Below are 27165 nucleotides of genomic sequence, written 5' to 3' on the forward strand. Positions count from 1 at the left end.
AAGTCAATGCACTGTCTAAACGTTTGGTTTTGTGCACATCCGTCAACATTTTCCGTATCCAGCGGCGCACAAGTTTCGGTAATTCAAGTGCCCAGTCACAATGCCATACAAAACACTATGTGAAACATTAGTGTCTGTTTTCTCTCACCTTATTGTCCACTTCCTGCACCAAACTTTCATTAACGACCGAAGGACGCCCACTCCGTTGTTCATCATGCACATTTGTGCAGCCATCTTTAAATGTTCTCACCCACTTTCTTACTATTCCATCACTCATAATGTTTTCTCCATAAACTGCACAGATCTCATGATGAATATCAGTCGGTTTTAGGCCTTTAGCAATAAGAAATCTTGTAACAGCCCGTACTTCACAGTCAGCAGGACTCACGATTATCGGAGGCATCTTAACTGCGCATGCGCAGAATGCCGGCTGCAGCGCTGCGGCCGCGGTGTGGCAAAACGGTACTTACTTAAAAAACATCCCTCATATTCTCTACAAATTACAGCAAATGAGAAACCCCCACCACACACACACACACACACACACACACACACACACACACACACACACACACACACCCACGCACGCACGCACGCACAAAAGTGTAATTAATCTGCAGCAATAAATGTTGATTGTGAGATGTTAAGAAACTATGGACAAGTTAATCATACTAATCATTCATACTAACCTCAAGCACTGATCCAGCTGCAACTGCGGCTGATTCATAAGTTTCTGGGTGCAAATACATTGATGAGAAGTCATCCTGCAGCTTAAGGATGTCATTCAGTTTCATGTTTTTTATGTCTTTCATCTTCTTTATATGATCCCTCGAATGCAATAGCTCTAGTTCTTCATCAGTCACAGGACGAGCCTACGAAATAATTTCAGTTTTAGTATCCAAAGATAAAAGACACTTTTTACTATTTCATACACTTAATTATGGAACCCTGGCAGCTACTACCATCAATTCAATTGCAAGTCAGTTCACCTTCCTCTGTTATCATCATTTTCCCCAAAGGTTTACAGATGATAACCCTCTCCACTGTGGCCACCATGAAACACCCACACTGCTTTGAACATTATTGGTATGCAGTCGCCGGGCTCAAGTTCTTCGCACACCTCAACACCTCTAAGCCATCAAGGAAGAGACAGGAGATGATGTGAAATTCAATATGTATATGTTCACCAATACTTATTCATAGTTAGCATCTGATAGGCAACAATATTATTAGTGTCTGCAGCATTCTCTTGGTCAGTTCTAAACAAGTAACAACAATACCAGCACCAGATGATCCTAGTTAGCTCTTGGCATATAAAAGATGAGCACACACAAATCAGATATGACTAAGCACAGCAAGAACCCTTTTAAGGACCAACTGTACAGAAAATTTGGTCTCAATGTTAAAAAGTGCCAAACACTGAAGGCATTAGCGTCAACCATAGACCACATTCAACACAAAATCCTGTAGGAGTATGAAATTGATTTGGCAGCTGTAGAAACTGAAGAGCCACTTAACTCAAGCCATAAGATATCTTGATCCAATTTACTTGGTGCTGCATATGACTTGATCTGATTTACTTGGTGCAACATATTACGGCGGAGGGTATGCTGTACCACTACTAGTCATTTTCCAACCTGTTCCACTCGCAAATAGAGCGTGGGTAAAACGACCGTCTATATTTTTAAACAACATAGTTGTATGGAGATAAACAGCAATTAATTTACTTATAATCAATTATTCCAAATGACAGTCACAATCGCATTAATAATTTTGCCGCCAACCAGTTTCAACCTGCGACTGCGTCATCTTCAGACAATTTACACCATTTGTTTGCTCGCTGGAGTCATCACCCTGCTTGTGCATGGTTGGTAACTATCATACCAACCTTGCACAGGCAGGGTGACGTGGCCAGTGAGCGACCAAATGGTGTAAATTGCCCTGAAGATGACCCCATCACAGGTTGAAACCGGTTGGCGGCAAAATAAATAATGCGATTGTGACTGTCATTTTGAATAATTGACCGTCTATATGCCTCTGTAAAAGCTCTTATTTCTCTTATCTTATGTTCACAGTCCTTACGTGAAATGTACGTTAATGGGGGTAGGATTGTTCTACAATCAGTTTTCTAAATAGCATTCCTCCAAAAGAACATCACCTTCCATACGGGGATTCCCATATAAGTTCCCAAAGCATCTACATAATACTTGCATGTTGATGGAACTTACCAGTAACAAAACCAGCAGAATGCTTCCGAATTGTTTCGGTGCCTTCCTTCAATCTGACCTGGTGGGGATCCCAAACACACCAACAGTACTCAACAATGGGTCACACTAGTGAGCTATATGTGGTCTCTTTTACAGATGAGCTACACTTTCCTAAGCTCTCCCAATAAAACGAAGCCGATCATTCACCTTTCCCACTACAGTTCTTACATGTTTGTTCCATTTCATATTGCTTTGCAGTGTTACACCTAGATATGTAATTGACTCACTGTGTCAAGCAGCACACTACTGACACTGTATTCGAACATTACGTAATTGCTTTTCCTACTCATCTGCACTAACTTACATTTCTCTACATTTAGAGCTAGCTGCCATTCATCACACCAATTTTGTCAACTAGTATTTTATCCTCCTACAGTCACTCAATGACACCTTCCCTTACAACACAGCATTATCAGCAGATTGCTTCTCACCCTGTTCATCTGATCATTTATATGCTTTCTAAAACCATGCTGGTTTGTGGTCAGAAGCTTTTCTGCCTCAAGGAACTTTATTATATTCGAACTGAGAATATGTTCAAGAATTCCGCACCAAATCAACGTTCAGGATATTGGGTTGTAATTCTGTGTGTCAGTTCTTTTAATCTTCTTATATACTGGAGTCACATGCACTTTGTCCCTGTTGTGAGGAACTTTGCACAGGGCAGGTGGGCAGGAGATTCGCAATAAATGCAAGCTAAGTGAGGGGACAATGCTATAGAGTACTCTGAGTAAAACCAAGTTAGGATTCCATCTGAACCTAGCAACTTATTTGTTTTCATCCCTTTCAGTAGCTTTTCTACACCAAGGATGCCTATTACTACATCCTTCATGTGGAAGTCCGTGTGGTGGTCAAATAAACGAAAAATTTAAAACTTTAGCTTTCTTTTTGCTACCTTCTATTGCCATACCAGATTGGTCAATGAGTGACTGGACAGAAGTCTTTTGATACACTAAGCAATTTTACGTAGAACCAGAATTTTCTCAGGTTCTCTGCTAGATTCTTTGCTAAGGTATGAGGAAGGTAGCTGTTGTATATTTCACACATAATCCTTTTTACAGGTGCACGAATCTCTGCTAACTTTAATGTGTCAGCATTTGCACATTCTATTCTAAACTAAGAGCGCAACAGTCTTTGCTTCCTCAGCATTTTCGGAATTCTGTTATTAAACTTGGGACATATTTCTCCAGAGCACATTTCATTTACAATCTTTTTAAACTTAGCCAATAATTGCTCTACTTCCATCATACTGGAACTAAATGATCTCCATTCATTGTCAGAATGGGATTCTTGCATCTGCTTATCTGCTCTTTCTAGCAAAACTACTCTCCTAGCCTTTTTGGCTGATTTATTAACTTTAATAACTATCATCACTACAATTGTATCATGATCACTAATCCCTGTCTCTACACTGGCACTATTGACAAGGTCATCTAAAATATATCCACTGCTTGTAGGCTGCCAAGCTAGCTACTCAGGACAGTTTTCTGAGAACATGTTCAAAAGTACATCAGAAGTACTTGACAGCCTATAAGCGGTTGACTGAAGTCACCTCCAACTAGTATTGCATGATCTGGGTATTTCCACACTACTGAGAATTCACTTTCTTTAAGTGACTCTAAAACTGCCATGGTATTATTGAGCAGTAGATAAATACATACAACAATTAAACTGATTTCACCTAGACCTGTTACAAACCTCCATATAACTTCACAGTCACACTCATTAGAGACAACACTTTTGTTTACTGCAATGAACACTCCCCCTCCTATAATAACATCCAGTCTGTCTTTCCAATATATGTTCCATGACTCGCTAAATACAGTGATCAGTGAGAATATTATTACCACCTGATAGCCAGCATGTCCGCCTTTGGCATTGATAACAGCAACAACATGTAGTGGTATGGAAACAATGAGGCCTTGGAAGGTCGCTGGAGGGAGTTAGCACCACGTCTGAACACACAAGTCACCTAATTCCCATAAATTCTGGAGAGGGTGGCAATGAGCTCTGATGCTACGTTCAATAACATCCCAGGTGTGTTTGATCAGGTTCAAATCTGGCGAGCTGGAGGGCCAGCACATTAACTGTAACTCATCACTGTGTTTGAGGAACACCATTCCATCACATCTTGTGACATGATACATTATCCTATTGAAGTATGCCACTGCCATCATGAAACACATTCGTCACGAACTGATGTGCGTGGTCGCCAATCAGTGTCCCATACTTATGGCTGTAATGGTGTTTTGAACAAGCTTCACTGGACCCATGAAAGCCCACGTGAATGTTCCCCAGAGCATAATGGAGCCATCGACACCTTACCTCTGTCCCACAGAACAGATGTCAAAGAGGTGTTCCCCTAAAAGACGATGGATTTGAGCATTCCATTCAGCATGATGAAAAAGGTATCAGGATTCATCAGACCAAGCAACGGTCTCCACTGTGTCAATGGCCAGTGTCAATGGACACGTTCCCATTTCACTCGTAGCTGCCAATGTCATGGTGCTAACATTGGCACATGCATGAGTCATTGGCTGTGGAGGCCCCTCGTTAGAAGCGTTCGGTGCACTGTACGTTCAAGAAGCACTTATACTCTACCCAGCATTATAGCTTGATGTTAGTTCCATCACAGTTCACCACCTGTCCTGTTTTACCAGTCCATTCAGCCTATGATATCCAATGTCTAATAAGGGGTGGCCATCCAACCCCACATCTGGATGTGGTTTCACCTTGGCTTCATCAGGTGTTGAAGACATTCACTATGCCACTTCTTGAACACACGGCAAGTCGTGCAATATACAAAATGCTCATGCCGAGCCTCAAGGCCATCACAATCTGCCCACAGCTGAACTCAGATAGTTGGGGCGCCTTCCCCATTCCACACACAGACAGCACGCTCAGTGATACTACATACACTGTGCATATGTCTGACTAGCAGTCATTAATCACCAACTGACACTGCTATCACCTGGACAGGTTTATATCAATATTAGGTTGGTGGTCATAGTGCTCTGGCTGATCAGTGCATTTTGGAGCTTTCTATACTTGGTTTTATTCAGCTCTTGGTCCCAAGAATAATTTGAGTGCAACAAATTTGCTGGAGGGCAGTAAATTCTGGAAAGATGCAGTATATAAAAGATCCACATTTTATCTACCAGTAACACAAATAATATCCACTAAGTCATCTTCACGATTGGTGAAGTAATTGTAGTGAATATCTTACAAGCCACATGGAGCCATGTACTGGAAACCCACGACAACCATATGGTGTAAATGGGAGACTACAATAGCCATCATGAACTATGGAAATACGAATGTAATGATGAAAATGGGAAGAAGCTGGTTGATTGGTATGAAGAACACAACCTCCACCTGGTTTTTGATACTTAAGATCTGTGTATATTCTGTTCTGGTGCCTGTAAAACAGATCACAACTCTGATTTATGCTGTGTGTCCTCCAGTAATAATGGCCTGTTTTACCAGTGTCAAGTCGAGTCCTGGATGACTTCTCACACAGCCAACACTATCCAGTACTACTCAAAATAGTTACAAGCAACCTTTCACGAGATCATTTCCCAGAGCTAGATGGAACTTTGGAAGTGCTGATGACTCTGAATTTTCTAAAGTCTGGAAAATGTGTGGGATAGATACCACCAGTAAGGACAAATTAGAGGAAGTTCAGTGGGACTGTTATGCACAGCAAAGAAATGTATCCCACGAGGCTTCCGCAAGGATATGTACCGAATGGACAAAAAAGTGCTATATTTTATACAAAAAGTTTTTAACAATGACTTTGAAACAGCTGACAATTTCTACACAGAATCAATGCAACTTGCCATTTGCAGTGGACTAAAACAGTTCAGGCCTTAAGATTTACACACCTCAAGCAGAAAAGCTTGGTCCTCATTGAGAAAACTTGTAGGAGCCAACTCATCAGACCGAATGCAGGAGGCTGTTACTCCCAAGCATGTAGCAAGTAACATTGTGTCCACCTCTAGAACTCCTCAGATTGAATCACATACAATTAAGGTCAAAACGGAATTGAAAGCTCTCAAACTAGCCTCTAAATCTAAGTCCAACTAATTTGGACCTTTCAGCAGTGAGGAAATGACAACAGCTCTCAGAGAAATGAAAGTATGGGAAACACCTGTTTTTGACGGCATCCATTCAGAATTCCTAATTCGCATAGCAAAATAAAAGATGACTAGAAGCATTCTTTACTGATATTCTCTAAACTGTTAGCATAAGCCATAATTTGGAAAGAGTAAAAAATCACAGCCATCTTTAAGTCAGGAAAACGTATGATGGCTCCTGCTGCAAGCCACAAAGACCTGGGCATTGTGAGTCTGTCTTGACCAAATATACCTACAAATTGTTGGCACATACTTCCTTAACTCGAGGTTACAACCAACTGCTGCCAAAACAGAAGTCACCCCTTTGCCTACCAACAAGTAGCCAATGAACGAACAAACACACACACACACACACACACACACACACACACACACACACACACACACACACACACACAAAGTCCTACTTCATTTGGAATTATTTGCAGAAAGATGACCACAGGCAGTTTGGATGAATATTCTGTGTTCTGTTGCCTTTTACAAGGCTCACTGTAGTTGTATTTCATTCTGTCACCTATTTTGATGGGCTAATTTATGAACACAAAATACAGGCTTTACATGCAATACGAAGTATGATTAAGCCTACAGGGATAGTAGAGAAGAGTTTTAGAAATCTAATATGGCTAACAGACAAACTGACCAATGCCCTGGAGCAATTGTGGCAAATGAACCAATTGTCTGGTCCGAGTCTTGAATGGACGGGTTCTGCAACTGTTTATAGATTATTCCATGAAGCTCAAAACAAAAAGGGCTTGTTAGCCTCATGCAAGCCACAGTTGGAAGACTGGGAAAGTACCCCTGAAGGATTTTTGACACATTGAACAAACAAATAAAAAAAGTGCATAGAGTGTAGAACATACTTTCTACAATTTACAATCTTATAAACACACATCTACATGTAATCTACTGACTTCGGAACTGCCAGCAGGAAGTTTCCAGGTCTGTCATCATATGATTTTACATTGCATTCTTCTGTAAAGTATCTGAAGGTCTGTTTTGTTTTGCTGTAGAGTGCAAAAACAACTAGGGTAATATGTGCCCACATCTAAACTATAGAACAGAGAGGGGTCAAAAAAATAACTAAACATCAATCCCAACTGACATAAGAGAAGACAGCTAAAAACAAGGACGTGGAGAAAAGGCTACTGAAGACACCATACAGAAACAGAGGTCCAAAACTAAAAATTAAATAGCCTTCGCCCTACTGCTTTGACAGATAAAAAGTAAAACACGGTCAACAGCTCACGCGCTATTGGCTAAAACAGCCGATAACTTAGATGGCAAACTCAAGTGGGAACGTAAACAGTTGAAAAATGGACATTCTGTCAGGAAGTGGTGGACAGTTAGGCCCAATGGGTACAATGTGGTAGGGGAGTGCAACTTATCAAATGACGATGGATAAAAAGGCAGTGCCCAATACACAACCTAATTAAAATGACCTCCTCCCAGTGGGAGGGGCGAGACAAGATTGTCCAAGCCGCTGGGAGAGGCTTAATAATCCTGAGCTTATTCCCATGAAGAGAAGACCAATGGAGAAGCCAAAGGGACACCGCCTCCTGACAGACAGCAACACAGAGATCATTGGAGGGAATATAGGAACTAGTGGGCTGAGGTATGAGGACTGCAGCCTTGGCAGCTACGTCAGCAGCCTCATTTGCTGGAAGACGAACATGGCCAGGAACCCACATAAACTGCACAGTGGCGCCATCAAGAGTGAGCAAGTGGCAGTTTTCCTAGACCCCTTTCACTAAGGGATGGGCAGTGTACAATGCACATAGACTTTGAAGGGCACTTAGAGAGTCTGAGCAGAGGATGCAATTGAAAAGTCGGTGTTGCCGGATGTACTCCGTGGCCTGATACAGGGCAAAGAGCTCAGCTGTAAATACTGAGCAGCATGCCAGAAGGCAATATCTAAAGACGCGAACGCCAATGACTAAGGCACACCCTACAGCAGGGTCAGTCCAAGAGCCATCAGTGTACACATAAGGTACTCTCACGCAATTTCATGTGAAGATCATGAAACTGAAGGCAATAGAACGAGGCTGTAATAGTGTCCTTAGGTAGTGAATGAAGGCCAAGGTTAACACAGGCCACTTCACAAAGCCATGGTGGCGAAGGGTTCACACCCACCGGGAAAGTTGCAAGTAGTGTGAAGTTAAGCTGCCACACCAAGTGCCAAAAGCGAACTCCAGGAGGTAACAAAGAAGAGGGACACGCCCCGTAGTGACGATCAAACTAATCATCGAAGAAGAAGGTATAGGATGGGTGGCCATGCATGGCAGACATACGGCATGCATACCTGCTGAGGAGAAAGTCACAGTGGCAGGACAGTGGTAGTTCAGCAGCTTCAGCATACAGACTCTCAGCCAGGCTAGTGTAAAAGATGCCAGTGGCCAAACGAATGCCACATTGGTGGATAGTGTTGAGACAACATAAGAGGGATGGACATGGAGACACATAAACAAAGCACCCATAGTCGAGTTTCAAACGGACAAGCGACCGGTACAAACGGTTCGATCGGCACCCCAAGAAGTACCACTGAGGACACGTAGTACACTTAGGGACCTTGTACAGCAGGCTGCCAGGTAAGACACATGGGAGGACCAAGAGTGGTTCCTATTGAGCATGAACCCCAGGAATTTCGTAGTTTCAATGAATGGAAGAGCAGTAGGCCCAAGATGTAAAGAAGGTGGGAGAAACCATTTGCACCACCAGAAATTCATACAGACAGTTCTGTCAATGAAAAAACGAATGCAATTGTCGATGCTCCAGTAGTAAAGACGATCAAGACATCACTGACAAAGCCGCTCAGTGAGAGAGGTCCATGGAGAACTGCAATAGATGGTAAAATCGTCAACAAAAGGGGAGCCAGAAATGCCTGGCAGGACATCACAGGGTTAATGGCGAAAGCAGAGAGGATGACGCTCAGGACAGAACCCTGAGGCACACTGTTTTCCTGGATAAAGGTGTCCAACAACACAGAACCCACACGTACCTTGTAAACTCAGTCTTTTAAAAATTCCTGAAGGAAACAGTGCAGGCGGCCACGGAAGCCCCACGTGTAAAGAGTACAGAGGATACCAGATCTCCGGCAAATGTTGTACACCTTCTCCAAATTGAAAAACACGGTCACAGTCTGGGATTCCACAGAAAACCATTCATGACATAGGTGGTCAAAGTGACAAGACGGTTAACTGCAGAATGGCGTGCCCGAAATCCACACTGTGCGGTGGTTAGTAAATTGTGAGACTCGAGCCACCACACCAGACAGACATGAATCATATGTTCCATCATCCTGCAAATGCATCTGGTGAGAAAGATGGGGGCAGCAGCTAAAAGAAAGGTTTTTGTCCTTGCCAGGCTTAGGTATGGGTATGATAGTGGCTTCATGCCAACATCAGGGAAATGCGCCCTCTGCCCAGATGCAGTTGTACTTGTTAAGCAGAAAGAGAAAGGCGCTTCAACATCTGAATGTGGACAGCGTCTGGCCCTGGGGTGCAGGATCTGGATGAACTGAGAGCATGATCTAGCTCCCTCATATTAAAGGCGGCATTGTAGCACTTGCAGTTCTGAGAAGAGAAGGGTATCGCCCGAGCCCCCTCCACTCGTTTCTGATGGAGGAAATTTCCGTAAAATGGTGGCCCAAGGTATTGGAGATAGCAACAGGGTCCACAATAACATGATCTGCTACTATCAGGCCAAAAATTGGCGAATGAACTTGGTCCCAGACAGCTGTTGGAAGTTGGCCCACACGACAGAGGAAGAAGTCGAATGTTAAATGAACTAGTGAATAAAATCCAACTAGCTTTTTCGCTTAACCAAAGAACGCAACGAGACACTTCTCGCATCTGTTTATACTGAACGCAGTTTGCCACTGTAGGATGACGGGTAAAAACACGAAGAGCATGTCTCCGCGCGTGAATTGTGCTGTGGCATGCCTTAGTCCACCAGGGGACTGGGACACGGTGTGGTAAAGAGGAAGTGTGAGGAATGGTATGTTCTGCAGCAGTAAGGATAATGTTTGTGAGATATTCCACCTGGTCATCACAACTGGAGAAATCCTGCTCTTTGAAGGTCGCCAGGAAGGAGTCAAGTAGCCGGCTGACCTTAGTAAGCTGTCATTTGGGTGTGCGCGCAGGGGGTGTAGGAGTCAGCAAACAAATAGCACATGGGAAATGGTTGCTGGAGCAGATGCCACAAAGAACGGACCACTCAAGAAGATGGGCAAGCTGGACAGAGCAGAAGGATAGGTCTAAATAGGAATAGGTGTGCAAGGAGTTGGAAAGGAATGTTGGTGCTCCAGTGTAAAGGCAGAAGAGGTCGAGTTGATTAAGACCATCAGCGAAGAGGGCACCTCTGTAACAGGTTCTCGGAGAACCCCAAAGGGGATGATGTGCATTAAAGTCACAAGTAGCAGAAATGGGGGAGATAGCTGCCCATTAAGCTGAAGAAAGGCTGCCCTGGTGACATCGAATAACAGAGAGACATAAATGGTACAGAGTGAAAAAATCAATTGGGGAAAGAAAAGGCGAACTGCAACAGCTTGAAGATGGGTAGTCAGGGAGATGGGTTGACTATGATCATCATCCTGTATGAGCAGCATGATGCCCCCATGAGATGGAATGCCAACCTCAGGGGGGTAGGTAAAAACGAACCGGGAAGAAATGTGAAAGCTCAAAGTGGTTGTGAGCACTCAATTTCATTTCCTGACGGCAGAGTGCAAAGAGTAAAAGCAGCCATAAATCCTCTTTGTGGGACCGAAGGCTGCAAACATTCCATTGGAGGAGAATCGTGATGAGGAAGAGATGAAGGGGTGTCGCCTCAGCCGCTGCCAAGTGACAGCCTGCGAAGAGTCGCTGCTAAAGGGCACAGAAGCAGGAGGATCCTGCTTCATGGGGTCCACAGAAGCATCGGCTTGCTTAAGCTGTCAGTCTATCAGCTTGCTTAAGCTGTCGGTCTATCAGCTTGCTTAAGCTGTCGGTCTATGGAGTCCAACACAGAAAAACGGTTGGTGGTGCGCACCAGCACACGGGGGCCGGCCAGGTTAAGGCATCGCATCCAACACCATCTAATAGGATCATCCGAGTCGGCAAATGAGAAGACCGTCTGCCTTTGGTGGACTTCTTCAAGTTTTTCCAGTTAGCAAAGGAAGACTCGGGTGTTCTTTAGCTGGAGGGATGTAGGAAGTCTTCATGGGAGTACTCCTTCTGTCCTTTCTAGCCTACTGGTTGTGAAGCTGGTAGCTTTGCCCCTTGAGGTGAGAGTTTGATGGAGTGTTGCATAGCTGGATGGGGAATGGCGATGCTAACTTGACACTGAGCGAATTCACAACCTCAGAGTTGAATTTGAGGTCGCATGTCGGCGTGACCATGTCCTTCATGGAGCAAGGGGTAACAGGAACAGGACAATAGGTGTGCCGACGGGAGAACACAGGGTTTGCGTCTAGCCAATAACTTGCAATTGACTGGGTAGGACATTTTTTCCTTTATCTGGATCTCTTGGCAGCCAGCTCATCAAGATAAATGGGACAATCCCAAGAGGAGGCAGCATGGCCACGACTGAAGTTGGTACAGCGGGGAGAAGGAGGCAGACAATCACCCTCGTGCACATTCCTTCCACAGGTGTCAACAAGACATTCTAATGTGGCTGAAATGACGACACTGGTAGCAGCACATTAGGTTCGGAATGTACAGCTGGGCTGTGATAATTTCATGGCCTGCTTTGATCTTGGACAGAAGCACCACTCTATCAAAGGTGAGAAAAAGAGTCCGGGTGGGCAATAAGGAGGAATCTACATTTTTCATTCCCCAATGGACAGCAATGACACCCTGATCGGAGAGGTAAGATCAGATTTCAGCCTCGCTCAGACCGCCGAGCAGTGTAAATAACACCACAGGAATAATTTAGAGTTATATGGGCCTCAACACAAACTGGGTAGCCATGGAGAAGCGAGGCAGCAAGCAGTTGTTATGCTTGAGAATCAGAAGTAGTCTCCAACAGCAAAGTGCCATTCAGTAAATGAGAGCAGGCTTTCACAGGGCCAGCAATTGCTTCAGCACCTTTCTTAATAATAAATGGATTTACAGCAGCGAAGGACTGATTATCTTCAGCATGTGAAACCACAAGGAACCATGGTGCTGCTTGAAGGGTCTTTGAATTGTTAGCCTCATTATGTTTACATTTCATAGACGTTGATTGTAAAGATGATTGCTCACTGCGAGACAATCTCCCATGATTGCCAGCGTCTCTGATGGAGCACTCCTTCCAACAGGGGCCCCCTTCACAAGCACACCCACCTCAGATGATTGTTCACAACTAAGGTCACACATCCCGAACACCTGACAGAGGGACCAATCAGCAGAATGGGAAGGTTGCAGCTCAGGCAATCACCCCTCCCTGAGCCTGGCCTGTACCACGGGATACGTGTGAACCGTACCTGTCAACCCAGGGCTAGGAACTACACGTTACCCAGTCACCTGTTAAGCATCAGATGCGTGGGCTGGCCTTCAGGAGCGCAAAGGGAGGAAGAAGAAAAAGAGGAACCTCGAATGCTAAAGTGGAGGAATGAGAGGAGAACGGAAATGAACAAAGGAAAAGGGAACAAGAAACAGTGGTGACACCGTTCTTATGTCAGTGACAGACAATGCGGAACATTCCTAATAACACCCCAGATATGTTCCCCAAGGGAGGGTAAAAAAAATATCAAGAGGCTAGACATGCAGCACACAAGGGAAAATATGCTGCAAAGGCTGGGACCCCGTGGTAGCAAAGCACAAACCTGCCAAAGAGTGGTGAGCCGCCTGGGGGGGCTGAAGGTCTGTGGTTCTTCACACTCACAAAGTGGGGACAGTTGTTTACATCATATGTGTAAAAAATATGCGTAAATACCATTCTGTGTTTTAATTCTGTCTAGCATTGACTATGTTTTGTGTGGCAAGTCATATCCCAGTGGTTTTTAGGTGATACACAGCATATTATTACTTTGTTGTCGAGTCTATTCTTGAATCCATGGAATAGTAATGTTGAACTCAGCAACCAGCACTGTTACTGTCAATGGTCATCTAGAGCAGAGCCAGTTATGGTTTGCATCATCAATATTTTCATGGATTGGTAGATTATTACTATCCATGAACATCTTGTTTTTGTGCTCATTCATGAGAGCATTAATGTGACATACATGAGCAGGTTGAATGTGGTTAAAAACTGACAGCTATTCTGTAGGAATTGATTTAATATTGCCAGCAATCATTCTTATGGCATTATTTAGTTGGGCAGCTGTATTTTGTACATGTGGGCTTTTAGCCAAACTGGCCCACAATATTCACCAGCTGAGAAGACAAAACCCACAGCAGAGAACATAGGATGGATGCTGATGCTCCCAAAGTTGTACCACATAGCTTTTGGACGATGATGTTTCTTGTTTTCAATGTTTTGGCTGTTTCTGTCAGATGTTCCCTGAAAGATAAGAGTACTACCAAGGGTTGTGCCATGAGCGAGTGCTGTGTTTCCTAACTGTAGGTGGAGTTTTCTTCCGGTAAGTTTATTAATTAGGTGTGAACAGGAAAACCTCCGTTTTGTTGGTGTTTGTTTCTAGTCTCCATTTGCAAACGCACCATATCAGACAACAGAGCTAAAGATGAGGATAAACACTGGAGGTATACGATATAACAAGTGCTGCCTAGAAAACAGAGTGACCCCAAAATATACTACTGTGAACACAAAAGTGGAGACATATGTAGCACAGTTAGTAAATAACGAAAGTGAACGCAAATGAATACAAGAAGAATGCCACTGATTAGTACATAAACAGTACAACTGAAACCATTAAATATGGCATAATAAGAAATGTATAGTTCTTTTAACTAGTATCACCTGTATTGAACGTAAATCTTCCAACAAATCTGAGTAAGTTACATGAGAAAGTTACTAATTTAACAGATCTCGTCCTCGATAATAATGAAATGAATTTGTTACAAAAGGGATTAAAATATAATCTGCCACAAAAACGAAAAGCTACTGCTGTAGTTTCCAATGATAGGCCACGCAAAAGTAGTACCGGACACAGCAAAACTTCCTGTATTAGAGCAAAACAATAAACCTAGTAAAATTGTCAAAGTCATACATTCTTTTACAACATATAATAAGGTAAGGGAAAATGATAACCAAAAACAGGAACTACAACATCTGTACAACATTAAAAACAAATTAAAAGCACATAATACCATAGCATTAAGCACATAATACCATAGCATTAAAAGCAAACAATTGTAATACCATTGTCTTGATGAAAAAAATGGGTATATAAATAAAATGCCTGAATCCTTTAAGGCAAATAACATCACACATATAGGTAAGGACCACGCCAACAGATTCCAAGCACTAATAAAAAGAGCAATCAAAAAACCTGGATTTTTCTTAACACGGAAAAAACAGAATAGGTATTGAGTAATGAACCCACAATGCCCGAGGCTAACAGCACAGTCGAAAGCATATAAACCAAAAGTTTCAATTACACCGACTGTAAATGGTCCTGCATACTTAATTAAGATAAAGCTGAACCAAATTAAATGTGACAGTTAGATGAATCATAGATGATATACCATCAAAAACTTGCTACACTTAATTGCAGAAATAAAAGGCATAAAAATCCTGGACAGCAGCAGATTTATTTCCTTATACATAACAAAGCTATATACCAATGTACCTATTTGTTATACTATTGACATCATAAAGGAAAACCTCTTGAACTAAAAAAAGTATATCAAGCAGAAGTTTATGAATCAGTGGAACTACTAACCATAATATAAAGTGGAACTACTAACCATAATATAACCCCGTATCTATTTTAGCTTCAACAACCAAATATTTTCACAGAAAGGCGGTCTTGCAATGGGTACTTGCTTGTCTAGCACACTAACAAGCGCATTTCTAGAAAACAAAATAAATTCTATGAAGAACATGACCACTGAAAAAACAAAGTAATATACTGTTTAAGATAAGCAGATGGCACAATCATTTGATGTAATGGATCAGCAAAGGAAATTAGGTATTTCCACCAACAGTTGAACAGCATGCACAAAAACATCACCTTCACAATAAAATACGAACTTAACAGCAGCATCAATTTCCTGGAGTTAATTGTCATGAACACAAAGTCAGTACGTTCTTTCAATATCTTCCACAAGTCCATGACTACAGATATCAATTGAAACAGCTCGTCACCCAAGGAGCCATGAAGAGGTATACTTTCGATCAGCAAAAGATCGAATCACCAAATGCACTCTCATCAATGAAAATTTTAAATCCGAACTGAACACCCTCGGAACTGAAAACCCTCAGAGCAGCAGCAATCAGTATTGGCTACAACCCAGAATTAGTCCACAACTATATACAAACACATTAAATACAAACCACAAAGGCAACAAAGATGAAATCACACTAATAAAGACTGAAACAGAAAAGAAAGATAAATTTGTAGTACTCTCATACTGGGGCCACATATCAGATAGAATGAATTACACAATAAAGAAAGCAAATTTCAGAATAGGGTTCTATATCAGCAACACATTAGGAGCCAACATCATTCATAAAATAGACAAAACACAACAATAAAAATCATTCTGGAATTTACAAAATCGAATGCAGTGAACGTAATAAAGCCTATTTTAGACAGTGTTTATCCTCATCTTCAGCTCTGTCGTCTGATATGGTGCGTTTGCAAATGGAGACTAGAAACAAACACCAACAAAACGGAGGTTCTCCTGTTCACACCTAATTAATAAACTTACTGGAAGAAAACTCCACCTACAGTTAGGAAACACAGCACTTGCTCATGGCACAACCCTTGGTAGTACTCTTATCTTTCAGGGAACATCTGACAGAAACAGCCAAAACATTGAAAACAAGAAACATCATCGTCCAAAAGCTATGTGGTACAACTTTGGGAGCATCAGCATCCATCCTATGTTCTCTGCTGTGGGTTTTGTCTTCTCAGCTGGTGAATATTGTGGGCCAGTTTGGCTAAAAGCCCACATGTACAAAATACAGCTGTCCAACTAAATAATGCCACAAGAATGATTGCTGGCAATATTAAATCAATTCCTACAGAATAGCTGTCAGTTTTTAACCACATTCAACCTGCTCATGTATGTCACATTAATGCTCTCATGAATGAGCACAAAAACAAGATGTTCATGGATAGTAATAATCTACCAATCCATGAAAATATTGATGATGCAAACCATAACTGGCTCTGCTCTAGATGACCACTGACAGTAACAGCGCTGGTTGCTGAGTTCAACATTACTATTCCATGGATTCAAGAATAGACTCGACAACAAAGTAATAATATGCTGTGTATCACCTAAAAAAGTTTAAACTGAGATAGAAAGAACACACAAACACAAGGAAAAATAATCTTTCAGCTTTCATCACACACAGAGAATAATCACTCCACTGCAAATACTGAACAAAATCTATTTTGCATAATGTCCCCAAAGGACAATTAATGGACATTTTAGAAGATATGCAAATTTACATTCATACTACTAAACACCCAGAAGGAATGCTAACTGAACAAACATAATTCCACAGCAAAAAAATTCATATAAAATTTCCACAGCACCTTAGACAGCATACGACAGGCATTCAATCCTGCATTAACCATCAAATACACAATGACAAATGATCTATAGAAAACTTCAATAGCAGCTTAATCAGCATATGAACTGCACTCCATCCTACCTTCATCACTCACCAAATATGAGACAATAGACAAAACACTAACAATTTTAACAGCATAACTACACTATCATATGTGATTTCAACTGAAATATAAATAAAACAAAATGTTTCATCTTAAACAGTGCTAAAAGAGAAATGAAAATTGATTGTATCACTGTGATGTGATGGAACACTATATCTCAAACTGAACATAGTGCTATTAATACAAGTGTGAAGTAAATTGAAAATACCACATATTACATAAGACCTTATAATAAAATTCTCTGCATCATCATCTCTCAAAATTATGAGATGCCAACAATAAATAACCCAGCATGATACACAGTGTAATCTAAACAGAACAAATTTTCCATTGTGTATATAATATTGTCGTCACATTGATCACATCAAGCTGAAGGCCTCGAAAAGCAAACACAGCGTGTGTGTGTGTGTGTGTGTGTGTGTGTGTGTGTGTGTGTGTGTGTGTGTGTGTGTGTGTGTGTGTGTGGTTTTCAGAAGAAGGCCTTCTGGTTGAAAGCTTACTTGTTTAGCATGGCTGTCTGCAACTCAACATTTCCTATACATAGTGAGTAGCCACCTATCCTTTTCATAACATTGTCCTTATTCTGTCCCAGATTTCCATTGTTTGTTTGCACACATTCCACACCTCTACTCACAACAAATTTTGTTCTCAATAATAGGTGGTCTGTGAAAATGTGCACATCCTGAAAATAGTCAGCCAATAAATAAACAGCAATTTGGTGTTAAAATGTATTTTCTTCAATATTTGAGAGCTATAAGATCCAGTGTACTAAAAACGTTCACAAACTTTCTGGATTTTTTTTAAGTTTGATTTTGTTTATAAGACTTCAGCAATGTACAAGCTGAAGATAAGTGGAGAAAGGACTGATCCCTGTGATTGGTCATTTTTTTCTATTTTCTTCGGGACCTATTGTCACATCCCATGACTATTTGGTATAGTCGCTTATTTAGCATATTGTTGATTAGGAGAGCAACTGGTTTGCAAGCATAGCTGTAAATACGGTCGACAATCTCTGAATAAATGGCTCTCTGCCGTGAGGCGCCCCAGGAATGGCAGGAGTTGGGCACTGTTGCCTCGCATCAAGCCACTCAACTTGTGTCCCTCTGCATTCAGTTGATGTGCCATTCTTCTGGAGCAGCAGGGTCGAGCTGGTGGGATGACACAGGTACATAAGTTTCAGAGTTTCTCGAAGCATAGATCCTTTCAGAAAACTATGCAGTTTAGTGATGGATTTATTAAGAATCCACACTGAATTGTTAATTAAAGATGATTACATTTACAAATTGTAAAATAATTTCAATCTGGAGCAAAACCCAGATCTAACAATCTTTTATGTCGATGATCTCACTACAAAAAACAGTATGAAAAAGCGTCCTCCTTGAAACTTTGGGCAGTACATAATCCACTCATTGTGGAGTTTTAATTCAATACATTAACACTGTTGGTAAACAGATACATCTTTCTCTCACAATACATTCATTCAAATTCACACTGATTCTCAGTGTTTATTACAATAGTGGCACACTTGAAAAGTTATGGTATGTTTCATAGCTTCCATGATGGCACATTATTATCTGCAGACTCTGACCACTTATCAAAAGTGAGAGGAGGGGGAAACAAAATTCCAAATTATAATGCAACCCAATATAGTCACAGTACAAAAATATGGTGCATCAAGTTTAAGTAGCTTTTATCTACAGGAAAAATGAGTTTCAAAGGTAAAAAATGTCCATCACTTTTTTAAATTTATTTTCTGGTGTGTCCAATAAAGCACAAGAAAGAAACAAAAAAGTTACCTTCAATCTCAAGCATCTGTCTAGCAGTCCATATTCTTCATGTTTAAGAAATATGGCAGAAATTCTTTCCGGTTTTTCTGGGTGAGTACTGGAACAAACAAACACGTAAGCCAAATACAAAGTTTTGTGAGATTATAAAAATCAATGTGTCACACAATAAACATTGCTAATAAAAATTACAAGTAATATTTCAAGTGAACTATGATTTATTATGTTTGCTACAGATCATATTTACATGAAGCCAGTTATGTTTAGAATTATGATGATGCAAAGAGCATACAAAAAAGTACTTACGGTTCAACAATGTTCTTGTGTTTCATCATCACTTCATCATACACAATACAGACTCGATTTGGTGCAAATGATAAGTTAGTACCTAACAAAATAAAATTTAAATGTGACTATTTACATCAACTAAACATTTCTCAAAAATCCAACTGAATAATGTACAGGAAAAAAGAAAGTAAAATAATAAACATATAACTTCATCTGCCACCATAGTATGAATGTTTCACTCTGCAGGTGTTTTATGCTATTTTGAAACTCTGTGGTGGATTCAAAAGAGGTACTGGCAGAACTTCAATTGTGACAACACGACATGAGAGCACTGCCCATAAAAGTTATGGTTCCAGGTTCAAGTCTCGGTCCACCACACAGTTTTAATCTACCAATAAGCTTTAAGACAACATATACCTCACTGCAAAGTGAAAAATCCATTCTGTAAAATATTACATACTTGATCTCGTTATTGGGGCATAATTTCAGAATAAACAAAACATATCAATTCAATTTATGTAATTTTACATGCATGTGTATTTTCAACCAAGTATAAAGTTTATACAGTTACAATTATTTTAGTTTACATGATTTCTTATTCACGATAAATTCAAGTTATAAGGGCATTTTTGGATAAACCACTGCTTGACTCGGTTTTTAAAAGTATTCCCTGTCAATATCTTAACTTCATTTGGTAACAAGTTATTAAAAACAGCATCTTTGACATATGAGCTTTTCACTGTTATGGTTAATCTTCTGTTAACCATATGAAAGTCTTTTCTATGCCTTGTTTCATAGTTGTGAATATCCATGTTTCTTTTCATGATCTTAGTGTCTTCTTTCACTAGCATTATAGTTTCTAGTATGTACATGGCAAAGCATTGGCTAAAATCTGAAACTATCAGTCTCCTGAATAAACTTACAGGCTATAAACTGGCTACCAGCTTTTGTAGGACCAATGCTATGGAGGCTCTTGCATACTAGTTCATTCCTCGGTAGACTATGATATCAGACAGAATTTTAGCCATCTGAATGAAGGAGGTACATCTGAAAGTAGTTGTACAGAACTTAAAGAGTATAACATATTAATTATCAGCATATATCACACCCCCGGGTACCATATAAGCTCAGTATTTTTAGATAAGTTTGATACATTGCTACATAAATTAAAAAGTGAGAAACTGTACAAGAAAGTGGTTATATGTGCTGACTTCAAAATAGATGTAAGAACTGATGACAAATTTTCTTCACATTTAAAGAATCTGGAAGCCACAAATGGGCTAAATCTCAATTTTGATCAGTATACAAGAATTACAGCAACCTCTGCAACATGTATTGACAATATTGTAAGTAGTTATAATTATTATGTAAAAGAGAGGTTTCTTCTAGATTTAGGAGTATCAGACCATAAAGCGCTATTTGTATCACTACCAAAGCAAAATTCAGTCTGCACAACAAAAAGATGTAGAAATTTCAGTCAAGAAAATGTGGAAGTATTTTGTAAAAAACTAAGCCAAAGTGGACAGTCAGCAAACACACTTCCACACGTAACAATTACAACAACTTTTTAACTGAATTCTTGGGTATATTCAATGAGTGCTTCCCTTTTATAACAGTGAGGACCAGATCCCATAAAAGTAGATCATTGGTAACAAAAGGAATTAGTGTGTCTAGTGCTACTAAGAGGAAACTGCATATGGAGGCAAAAGTAAATCGAAGCCCTGAACTGCTTAAGTACGTATGCACATACAAAAAAAACATTTGACAAACTAGTTAAACTAGCAAAACGTACTGCGAATAATAACTTCATTTCAAATGCAAAAAAACAAATCAAAAGCTGTTTGGTCTGTTATAAGAAGCGAAGTTGGCAGTGAGGCAGAGAGAAAATGCCCTTCTAAAGTAGTGATAAATGGTAGAGCTGTTTCAGAACCCAGTGCCATTTGCGAATCATTCAATGACTTTTTTGTAAACTGTAACAAATTTGGTGACTGTTCACCATCAAAAATAAAGCCCCATACGACAGACAGTCATTGCCCACCTTTTAAGTTTTCTCATGTTTCTATCTCAGATGTCATCAAAATCATAATGTCCTTAAAAAAAATTCAAAATCTGTGGGGTGGGATGAGGTCCCCACTGAAGTAATAAAAATAGTCTGTCACAGTATTGCATATCCACTCTCTTTCATAATCAACCAATCTTTTGATGAGGGATATTTCCAAGAACAATTAAAATATGCAGAAGTTCAGCCAGTACATTAAAAAGGCAAACAAGATGAACTGGGCAACTATAGGCCAATCTGTTACCAATTTTCTCAAAAATATTTGAAAGAGCTACATGTGATCAGATCAAAAATCACAGTTCATCTAACAACATTATCTTATGCAATGAATACGGTTCCAGAAAAGGCCGCAGCACAATCCATGCAATAAATGAATTAGTCACAAAAGTCAGCAGATGTCTTGATGATAGAATGTGTGTGTCAGGCAACTTTTGTGACCTGTCCAAAGCCTTCGACGAAGTAAATCATGACCTACTTCTCCAAAAATTGGACACTATGGTTTTCAAGGCAAATCTGTTAGCTGGATGTCATCATACTTGGCAAACAGAAAACAAAAAGTACTTATTAACATCAATGGCAAGAAATTTCTCTCTGGCTGAAAACACACTCAATTAGGTGTTCCACAAGGTTCAATATTAGGGCCACTACTTTTTCTGTATTATATTAATGATATGCCACGCCAGGTCCAATCTGATACTATCCTCTATGCAGATGACTCAACAGATGTAGTCTGATGTAAAAATGAGGTAGACCTAATTCATCATATTGAACAAACACTTGGGGAAGTGGAGGCATGGGTCAAAAACAATAACTTGACATTAAATTTTACAAAAACAGAAATTGTTCATTTCACCACAAAACAATCTGCACAGTCTATATGAGAAATAAAGTATATGGACAAAAAATTAGAGACTGCAGACTGTGTCAAATTCCTTGGCGTATTAGTCAATAAAAACCTGTTACGGAGTCACCATGTGGACAACTTATGAGGGGGGACCCAAAAGAAACCGGATTGTTGTCATAAAAAATTTATTGATGAACCTTTTTACAAAATTACTTCAGTCACTTTCAAAATACTCTCCATTACATGTGATGCACTTATCAAGTCTCTTTTTCCCACTGTTGGAAGCATGTTTGGAACTCTTCAAGTTTGATATTGTCCAGTGCCCTTTGCGAAGCTGTTTTTACCGCCTCCACATCGTCATAACGCTCCCCTTTTAGCGTTTTTTTCATTCGTGGAAATAGAAAAAAGTTGCACGGGGCTAGGTCCGGCGAATACAGAGCGTGGGGAATGACAGACCACCTCTGAGATGCCAAATAGGTGGTCACTCGTAAGGCCGTGTGTGCTGGAGTGTTGTCGTGATGCAGAAACCAGTCACCCGATCGCCGAAGTTCTGGGCGTTTCCTCCTCAAATCCTCTCGCAGACGCCTAAAAACCATCCAAGTAAAAGTGCTGATTAACAGTCTGGATAGGGGGTAGAAATTCCCGATGCACAATTCCACGAACATCAAAAAAGACAATGATCATCGTCTTCACATTTGATCTCATTGCCTTGCTTTTTTTGGTCTGGGAGAGTTGGGGGTCCTCCACTGGCTTGACGCTTGCTTGGTTTCTGGGTCATACCCGTAACACCAACTCTCATCCCCTGTAATGACTTTGTTCAAGAAGTTTGGATCACGTGCAATCTCTGTTTTCAAGTCCTGACACAAATTCATGTGGATGGTTTTTTGCTCCTGTGTGAGAAGGCACGGAACAAATTTAGCAGCAACACGTCTCATGTGCAAATCCTCACTCAAAATCCGCTGGCACAAGCTCCAACTGATTCCTGTCTCTGCTGAAATTTGGTCAATCGTTTGGGGCCAATCCTCGTTGATCTTTTGGCGGACCTTTTCAATGTTCTCCTCATTTTGCAATGTTGAAGGGCGTCCAGAACGAGCTTGGTCTTCAACACACATTTCACCACATTTAAAGCGTCCAAACCACTCGAAAACCTGTGTGCGGCTCATAGCGTCCTCCTGGAAAGCTTCCTGAAGCATTTGGTGCGTCTCCGTTGTAGTTTTTTTAAGCAGGAAACAAAATTTCACACACACTCTTTGTTCTTTTAAAGTTGCCATAACGACTTCACAGAGGTAACCCGCCAACAGTCAGAGAAACATAATACCACACTTGCACGTTCAGCTCTACACTGACGCCGTCTGCACAGCTGTTTCAAGAAGGTCTCTGCTAACACCATCTAGCATGAGAACCCTGCACTACGTCTACGAGTGGCAGCGCCCTCGGCGTCCGGTTTCTTTTGGGTCCCCCCTCGTATTGGGTCGACTGAATAGCCTTTTATATATTATGAATACCTTGTATAGTATTACTGATTTAGCTGTAAGAAAAACTGTATATAATGCATATTTTGTCTCAGTCATTAGGTATAGTATAATTTTCTGGGGGTCTGAAAAAACAAATTTCCTTAGAGCTTCTACACTACAAAAAAGAATCATCCGAGCAATGGTGGGAGCAAAACCAAAGCAACATTGTAAACCTTTATTTGTAAAACTAGATCTAATGAGCATTCCTAGCATACACATCTATGAAACTCTCACTTTCATGAAAAGAAACCCACAACTTTTTGAGGGCAACTAGATATAGAACAAGCTACATGTTACCCACCTGCCAATTAATCATATGAAAAAACCCCATACTATATGGATATGAAATTTGTAAATAAAATATGGACAGGTATGGATGACCCAAATGTAAAAGGTACCAAAAGAGACTTGGAAAAATATCTGAAAGATAAAAGTAGAAGATTTCTTGAATGGTAACAATGCATTATAATTGTAATTAAAATACCTCTTTGAAGATGTTACACCATATGTATTATTAGTTTACTGTCCATTTTTAGTATTATTATATATAGTGTAAAACTGACAAGTCATATGTCACAATCTTTGATTGTATAAGGCATGTTATGTGATGATAAAAATGGAAATGAAAACTGTAAGAATATTGTGTCTAATGAGTAGGGGTTTGCAAGAAGTTCCTGGTTTTACTTTTGCTATTATCCTTAAGGCTCACTTCTGCAATATGAAAACTCTTTTCATATTAGTTTAGCATGCCCCACCCCACGATACTATTCCACAAGACAAGGAAGGGTACACTAACCCAGAATACACAGTCCTTAGGGTTTCAGAATTAAAATATGGTGATAATCTTCTTAATACATATAGAATAGGTGTCCACCCCCCACACCCCAATACAATCAGCTTGCTGCTTCCGTTAAAGTCTACCATCTATGCATAAACCCTAGAATTTACAATCTGTACAGGCTTTTGGTAGAATTTCATCAATCACAATATTTTGTCTGTCTGGACCACTCAGTTTAAAATTAATAATATTAGTTTTTTCTATGTTTACTTTTAGGTTGACTTCTTCAAAGTGAGCTCTTACCTTTTCAATAAATTTATGTATATCTTTAGCTAGCTGGGCTCACTGTCTGCACAGCAGAGCCCAGATGTGTCATCTGCATACATAGTAATCAATTGCTTATTGTCAAGAGAACTTGGGAAATCATTTACATAGCAAATGAATAGGACTAGAGCTAAAATGGAGCCCTGAAGAACACCAAACTGTATATTTCTTATACTTGATCTACTCCTCTCCAATAGTTCTCCATTGGAGTACGTAATCTCCATGCACTGCTGCATACCCTTTACATATGTTTATAGCAACTCCATGAGTTTTCCAATGACACCAGCCTTTGCAATTTTTGATAAGAGCATGTCATAATGTACTCTACAGAAAAACCCTTAAGAGGTCCAGGAATACACTGACAGCTCGGGATTTTTAATTTATTTTTTTCAGGTACATGATGGACAAATTGTACTGCTGTTGACATGGTACTTTGACCTCTTTGGAAACCATACTGGAAATCACCTAATATGTCAGCATTGTTGTAATGTTCCAGGATTTGTTTAAATGTCAATTTCTCTTTCAGTCTGCTAAAAGTGAAGATTACAGCAATGGGTCTGTAGTTCTGAACATGCTTCATTTCCCCCTTTTTGCATATTGGTTTAACTACAGCCAGTTTCAACTTGTTAGGAAACACACCTTCTTTGAGAACAGAGTTTGTTAAATGAACTAGTGGTTTCCTTAGTTCATGTTTACATTTCTTCAATTGATATGGAGAAATTTCATCTACTCCTGCTGATTATTTGTTTCTGAAACTATCAATAAGCTGCAGAATGTCATAGGTGCTTAATGCGGGTAGTTTACTGCAGTTCTGGTTGTTACTGGACTGTAATGTGTGCTGTATATCCTGTTCCACAAAGTCATCATTTTCGACCTTATCTATGACATAATTATCAAAAACATTGGTGGCTAGTAGAAGATCAGAGATATCATCATTATTCACAATTAATTGTACATTATTAATTTTAGTTTCTGTTTCATTGTTTCTGATTTCATTTACAATTGTCCTGCATGTCTTTGAAACATTATCTGCCCTCACGTCTGTTGACTGGTTCTTTCTGCTTTTAATCTCATTACTTCTTTGTGGTACATATATCTGTAGTGCTTGTAGAGTTCTTTATGTAACTCTGAGATAATCAGTCAGTGTAAGCTACACACGTTACCCATTTTTTCTTTCAGTTTTTTCTGTTTACAAATCTAATGACATAGGTTTTGATTTTAAAGGTTGATTTTTCTGAATACTCACTTTTTTAATGGGATGGCTCTATTTAATTGCTCACTCAGAATTTCTGTGAACATGTTCAGTTTATTGTTGACCCCAATTGCAGTAATAACTGATTCCTATGATTCCTGGCTTAAACTATGTCTTCATGTAGCAATGTTATTTGCAGATAGTATTCTCCCCGTACTTGTACATTTTCAATTTGGGATTATATTTTAGAACTAGTATTTGGCCTAAATTATCTGAGAGGTGACCATTTATGACCTCTGTTGAGATGATGTGGTCATAATTTGTGATAACATGATCAACTGAACTACTGTGTGTGTTAGCTGTTCTGGTGGGTACTAGTCCAAGAAGATCTTTAGCCCCATAGGATAGGAAACAATCTGTAAGACATTTGCCTTTCTGACCATCATGTGAAGTGCTGATGTTCAGATCTCCCAGTATGACAAGATTTACACTTCTATAACCCGACATTAATTTACTTAAAACTCCATAAAGTGATTACAGAAAAGCATCAAAATTTCCACAAACTGACCTATATACACCTACAACATACAAAGCAACAGTGTAAAATGTGAATTTAAGAATTGCAGTTTCAAAATCATTGTCAACACACAAATTGTTCCCCCATATCCCTTTTTCTGTGGTTGCTATGAACTTACATTTTATTGAGTAGTTGGCAACATCACCACCTTTATTATGTGGAGTACAGCAGAACGTAGCTAGGTTGTAGCCTTGATGATGATGTGGTCTTCAGTCCTGAGACTGGTTTGATGCAGCTCTCCATGCTACTCTATCCTGTGCAAGCTTCTTCATCTCCCAGTACCTACTGCAGCCTACATCCTTCTTAATCTGCTTAGTGTATGCATCTCTCGGTCTCCCCTACGATATTTACCCTCCACGCTGCCCTCCAGTACTAAATTGGTGATCCCTTGATGCCTCAGAACATGTCCTACCAACCGATCCCTTCTTCTGGTCAAGTTGTGCCACAAACTTCTCTTCTCCCCAATCCTATTCAATACTTCCTCATTAGTTATGTGATCTACCCATCTAATCTTCAGCGTTCTTCTGTAGCACCACATTTCAAAAGCTTCTATTCTCTTCTTGTCAAAACTATTTATCGTCCATGCTTCACTTCCATACATGGCTACACTCCATACAAATACTTTCAGAAACGACTTCCT

The 27165-nt window shown here is 40.1% G+C and overlaps 1 protein-coding gene across 6 annotated transcripts in view; it reads right to left on the reverse strand.

Annotated features, from left to right (window-relative positions):
• LOC124802797 (histone deacetylase 6) overlaps positions 1–27165 on the reverse strand; it is a 345030-nt gene that overhangs the window by 117639 nt on the left and 200226 nt on the right. For all 6 annotated transcript variants that reach the window (XM_047263842.1, XM_047263812.1, XM_047263803.1 and 3 more), the window contains 3 exons: positions 19256–19337; positions 18962–19049; positions 690–872 (listed from right to left, as the gene is read on the reverse strand). In XM_047263842.1, the coding sequence (XP_047119798.1) occupies positions 690–872; positions 18962–19049; positions 19256–19337 (353 nt within the window). The remainder of the gene's footprint in view (positions 1–689; positions 873–18961; positions 19050–19255; positions 19338–27165) is intronic.

The sequence above is a fragment of the Schistocerca piceifrons genome, chromosome 1 (genome assembly GCF_021461385.2).
Source record: "Schistocerca piceifrons isolate TAMUIC-IGC-003096 chromosome 1, iqSchPice1.1, whole genome shotgun sequence".
In the NCBI taxonomy this organism is placed as follows: Eukaryota; Metazoa; Arthropoda; class Insecta; order Orthoptera; family Acrididae; genus Schistocerca; species Schistocerca piceifrons.